This window comes from Gavialis gangeticus, unplaced genomic scaffold (assembly GCF_001723915.1).
Source record: "Gavialis gangeticus isolate Ggan-Ray unplaced genomic scaffold, GavGan_comp1, whole genome shotgun sequence".
Taxonomy (NCBI): Eukaryota; Metazoa; Chordata; order Crocodylia; family Gavialidae; genus Gavialis; species Gavialis gangeticus.
In genome coordinates, this window is record NW_017729028.1 from 34553836 (window position 1) to 34559474 (window position 5639).

At 43.3% G+C, this 5639-nt stretch overlaps 1 protein-coding gene across 8 annotated transcripts in view; it reads left to right on the top strand.

Moving 5' to 3' along the window:
- Positions 1 to 5639, top strand: part of PKHD1 (polycystic kidney and hepatic disease 1 (autosomal recessive)) — a 484191-nt gene that overhangs the window by 473310 nt on the left and 5242 nt on the right. For 7 of the 8 annotated variants that reach the window (XM_019520930.1, XM_019520934.1, XM_019520940.1 and 4 more), the window contains one exon: positions 2883 to 5305. In XM_019520930.1, coding sequence (XP_019376475.1) covers positions 2883 to 3139 — 257 coding nt within the window. In that variant the 3' untranslated portion in view covers positions 3140 to 5305. Of the gene's footprint in view, positions 1 to 2882; positions 5507 to 5639 lie in introns of those variants that run through there. The other variant, XM_019520931.1, reaches the window with a different exon arrangement.

Consider the following 5639-nt stretch of genomic DNA (forward strand, 5'->3'; position numbering starts at 1 on the left):
TAGGTTTAGGTTAGATATTAGGAAGAACTACTTCACGGTAAGGGTGGCCAGAGCCTGGAATAGGCTTCCCAGAGAGGTGGTGCTCTCACCTTCCCTGGAGATCTTCAAGAAGAGACTGGATAGGCACCTGGCTGGGGTCTTATGACCTCTGCCACCCCCAGTGCTCCTTCCTGCCCATGGCAGGGGGTCAGACTCGATGATCTGTCTAGGTCCCTTCCCACTCATTGACTCTATGACTCTATGACTGTTGTTGCAGGGTGTGCCATTGTTATATATTTCTGCAGTGGTGAGCATAGGGTGCTAGGTTCTCTGGGTATTGCCACAATACAGATCACTGATGAGGAAGATACATAGGCCTGCCTCCTATTCTAATTTTTTCAGGGACCTGAGGAAGGGAAAATAGGACCACATTTAGGCACCTAAATCCACTTAGACAGCTAGTAGGTGGAGGAGAATCTGGCCATATAGTTTAAAGCCACAGGAGACTATTAGATTATCTGGTCCTTGTCTGTATACCACAGACCATTAAATATCACTTAATGACCCTGTGTTAAACCCCATAATTTTTGACCGATTCAAGCAGAGAGGCATCTAGTCTTGACTTGCAGATCTGAAGAGATGGAGCTGTCCACTTCCATCATCGATCTTCTGAAAAGGATTTGAGAGTCATGGTGGACGATCAGTTAAATTTGAGTTCCTGGTGGGAAACTGGCCAAATGGGCTAATGAAATCCTTGGATTTCAAAAAAGCAGAAATCTCGAGAAGGACCAGGCTTCTGGTTTTGGTCTGGGTCTGACTCCATCTGTGTCCAGTGCCGGTGTTCCCACTTCATGCAGAATATGGGTAGACTGAAGACAATTCAAAATCCAGAGAGGAGCCAGGAGGAGGATGAGAAGGCAGGGTTTACAGTGAGCGACGCCAGGGTGCGATTCTACTTAGTTTCTCAGAGAGAAAAGACTTGATCACAGTCTAAAAATACCTACCCAGGGAACAAAATGTTGATAATAGGCGTTTCAAGCTAGCAGGCAACCGTATAACAATAGCTAAACAAATTTAGATTAGGAATTAGGGGCAAGTTATGGCACAGTTAATTAGGCACTGGTAGAACTTACCAAAGGCTTTGGTGGACTCTCTGTCACTAATTATTTTTAAATTATTTTGTTTCTAAAATATATTCTTCAATTCATTTAGGAATTAATTCATTACATTTTATACTCTGGGCTATTCAAGAGAGTAGATTAGACAATCCTAAAATTCCCCTATGGTCTGCAGAATCGATGATTATAGGGACATTACGGGTCTGAAAGGAACTGGGTGTCAGGGCAATGCCCAGTACTCGACTAAGGGCTGCAGAGTTGTACCTTCACTTGGGATCTCAGAAACTAACTGTGCTCTTGCTGCCTCTTGTCCCATCACCAAAAATTGTGCCAGTGGATCTTCCCTTGCCATTGATGCTTTAGCTCCCTCCACAATTAGGCTTAGGATGGTTGAAAGCTGGCTTTGCCAACCAGGTAAGCTCGAGGGCTGCCCTTTCAGATGGCACATCAGAGATTGGATCAGGCATTTCAGACGTAAAAAAAAGTGCTGTTGTGGTAGAAGCCAAAAGCTCAAAGCTTCACCGTCAGTGGCTGTAACAATTCATCCACTCTGCAGTTCAGGCTTTGCAATCAAAAATAGTCATCAATGGACGGCATAAGTGTGGTCCAGAGCCACCGGGCATGGGTGGGATAAGACTAGATGTGAATCTGGAGCAAATAACTGAATATTTAAAAAAATAAAAAGTTTAAATCACTCCAGATCAGAGTGAAAAGAAATCCACCAGCATGAATCTAAATGCAGAATAGGAGGGTAAGAGACATGGTAACTCAAAAATCACAGGTGGTAGCAACAAGACACTTTCTCTTTGTGCCTCATGGCACTTGGGGTTCCTAGAAATACTTTCTCCCATTTGAAAATCATTGGCGCCCATTTCACTTCTTCTGTTTTAAGTCAAAATGGCTTGTTGTTACCAGTCGTGTAACTAGGGGTGGGAATGGGGGCACCCACCTCAGGGGCGGATATAGAAGGGGCACCAGACCTATGGCCTCTGTGGAGACCTGTGCCACAGGGGTTGCTGAAGGAGATGTGTGGCAACCTGTGCAGCAGCTGCTGGAGCCCACCGCAGCAGTAGCAGCTCTGATCCCCTGCTGGGTAGATTGCTGCATCCGTGGCGCAGTGACCCGGTGCCTAGGAGCACCCGCTAGGGGCTTCAGATGAGGCAAGACTTGCATGGAAAATTGCCCCTTGCCCACCACTACCTGAGTTCGGCCCCCCAGGCCCAGGTTGTTGAAAAAGTTAGCTCAACCTCTGTTTTTTTCCTTGCCCCATCCCCTGCAGCCATCTTTTTTTCCCAGTTCTCTAATGCTGTCTTTGCTGGGTTTCTCCTGTACCTGAGAACAAGGCCATGCATGACATTAAGGTTCAGCTGATGCCTTGAAAAAGAATTAAAATGATTACTGGAGAGACATTAGAGACTTGGGTAATATATAAGCTCTGGTGTAAGCAAGTGATGCATGCGCTGGATTGTAGCAGTCTGCACTTATTTTTACTGACTGCTTATAAACGGTGTAAAGGGCATCTGAGTAGACGGGCTGAGCAAAAGAACTCTACATTTTATTCATTTTGTCAAGTGTGCATACATTTCATTGCTGTAATGGTTTAATGACTTGTTTCCGCAAAGTTGATATTTGGGGCCAAATCAAAATTGTTCCTTTAACAGGCATTTTCCAGTGACAGTTGCACTTTACTTAGTGAAGGACACTAAAATGGAGCAGAGACATAAATAAGAGAAATATAAGGTTTTGTTGTGAAGGCTAATAGCAAAAGTGATTTTTCTCTTGCAGATATGGAAGCAAATGGGAAGCAAGGACGCAGAGTGGGAGAGGTCAAGGAGCAGCATCCACAGGCCTTTAAAGCCAAGTCATTGGGGAAGATGAACATTGCTGATCATAAGATGGACAGTGGAGAGAAGTCATCGGTGACGAAGAAATGCGGAGATCGCTATGAGCCACGTGCTATGACATCTCCATGGGATTCCTTCGAACTTCAGCAGCTTGGACTCAAGGAGTTGTCTGAATGGAAAGATGTCTCTCAGGAGTAATTTGGTTACATCTATGGAAAAAAATAGGAAGAAGAAGAACCGTTGCACCAAAAGGCAAAGAAGAAGAGGGAGGAGACTGCCACAGGACCCTGAGGAGATAAATAAGGCAAGAAGAAACATCCAAACAAGAGGTTGTCTACGATGCTTTGGCACCTCATTCTCTTCAACTGCGAGTATCATCAGGAAAAGCAAGGGAGCCTGGGAGACACTTCAGGATGGTTAGCAGAAAAGAAGTGGTCAGAGCAGCGTATTTAAATAACTTGTATTAAAAAAAAATCCTGTTAATTTTTAATTTTTTTTTTGACTCGGCAAATTTGGTTCGGTTCAAAGAAAGACAAAAACTCGTCCCACTTCCCTGTTGCTTAAATATGTGCTTAAGGCTTTTCAAACTAGAAACGGGATGGAAGTACCTGTTACTTAACAAAATAATTTGCTGCACCGGGGTTTGAGTATCCCATGGGCCAGCAACCAGTCGCTTCTGAACGTCTGTAAAACATCTAGTGCAGTCATTAATAATAGTGACCTAGAAGCTGGGTCTTCTGGGTTCTAGTCCTCATTGACTTCACACAAGGTCTCCCTAGACTTCTCTGTGTGCCTGTCATTGCTGAGATGTAAAGCTTATTTTTTCCCAGTTAAGCCTCTGTAGCTCAGAGGGGAATAGCAAGACTTTGTATCGTGTCTCTAAAGCCCCAGGAGATCCTTGTGTGGAAAGTACTCCAACAGAACCAGCTATTATTTATATTAATCTGTGGAAAAGGTCCAGCTGGTGCCTATATGATGCTTATGATCTTGGCCAGTGCTGTTGTTTGAAATGGGAAACCTCTAGGGATGAAAAGACTGGGTTTCTATAGGATGAACCAAAGAGCTATGCTCAAGCACTGAGCATCGAGTTATTTCCTGTAGGCCCAGGCACCTGAAGTCCACTGTAGCTCAAATCCCAAACAAGAACCGACTCATGTCACAGCAGCTATCTTGGCTGGCACATTGGGTATTAAACTCATGGCCGCAAGAGCTAAAAGCTATAGCTCGAGCTGTGTGAAGCTTTAGATCAGCTCACTGTATCCTCTCTGAACTGGACACAATCTATTCAAAACTCTCACACATGGACCAATGCATTACATTTTCCCACACCAGCCCTACCTTCATGGCTTTTTCCTGATCTAGACTGAAGAATAATGTGGGCTGGTGGGAGGATGGCTTGTTCTCCATGTCCATGTCCTGTGAGCTAAGACTACATGCCACCTCCAATGCCAACATATTTCCATCAGTAAATAAACTTAGATCATCCACTCCACAGCCATTGGAACATACAACCTTCAGCCCCATCCAGTCTCAGCTGATACAAGCTAGTCTTTTAGGCACAAAATCCTTTCCCCTTCTGCTCAGCCTTGCAAAACCCATATGGTATATTATTTTAATTAGGCACCAATGAAAAATCACTAGCCAAAAAGGCAAATAGAGTTAATTGGAAGAAATGGAAATAGAGGCAGGAGAGGAAGCTCATTTACCTGCAAAATCTCATTCCAGGAGCTGGAGCTGATCCAAAAGTGTCTCAAGATCTTTAAGATGTCCTCTTTAAAAAGGCCCCCATAGGAGTGTTATGTTCCCCTAATACCATGCGTATCAGTCAAGTACTTACTCAGAGGATAGTCAATCACAGACTCACCAACACCAGCTCCTGCAATGTCAAAAGTTCATAGGGATGGATATCCAATTCATATAACTCAGAGCATCCTCTATCAGTAAGCCAGATTCCCAGCCAATGTCAGTGGAGCTATGATGATCTACATCAGGCCTGGTTCGAGTCAATAGACTCCAAAGTGAGAAGGGACCATCCTTTATGACCTCATGAACAATATAGGCCATGGAGTTTCTCCCAAAAATTTCCCATGGTGGCAAGAATTATTCTTCTTTACTCTATAAATGAACACTAAGGAGCCAAATAACTTGAAGGCTGGATGAAAAGACATCATTTGGTCAAATGGTCCGGAAATCTTTCCTTTCTCCATAGCCGACACACAGTTTATTAGAGATGGCTTACAATAGTGGAAGGCACATTCTATATTATATAAATATGCTTCTCCCTCCCTACTCACGCCTCCTTCAAAAGACTCTCTGCTTCTGATGAGTGACTATATCCCATCCAAACAGTGAAAATGCAAAAAAGTATCTAATTACAGATGTCAGAATATATGCAAATGCCATGCAAATAATATGGAATGTTAATGGTATGCAAAAATATACAATGGAGCCTTCTATTTGAAAAATCAGACATATCAGTAACAGCTAAGGGTTTTAATTAATCCTTTAATTCAAAATTCCTGTATTTATTCCATATATTGTTTACAGAATATATAATGTCTTGCATGTCTAGACTTCTAAATGCTTTAATAAGCAGGGTTAAAAGCACAGCTAACTGCATAGTTGTTGATCTTGGTTTCCAGAAGTGCTGTGTATTAAGTCAAGGGAATGGCACTGCACATGACCCTACAGTGGAAAA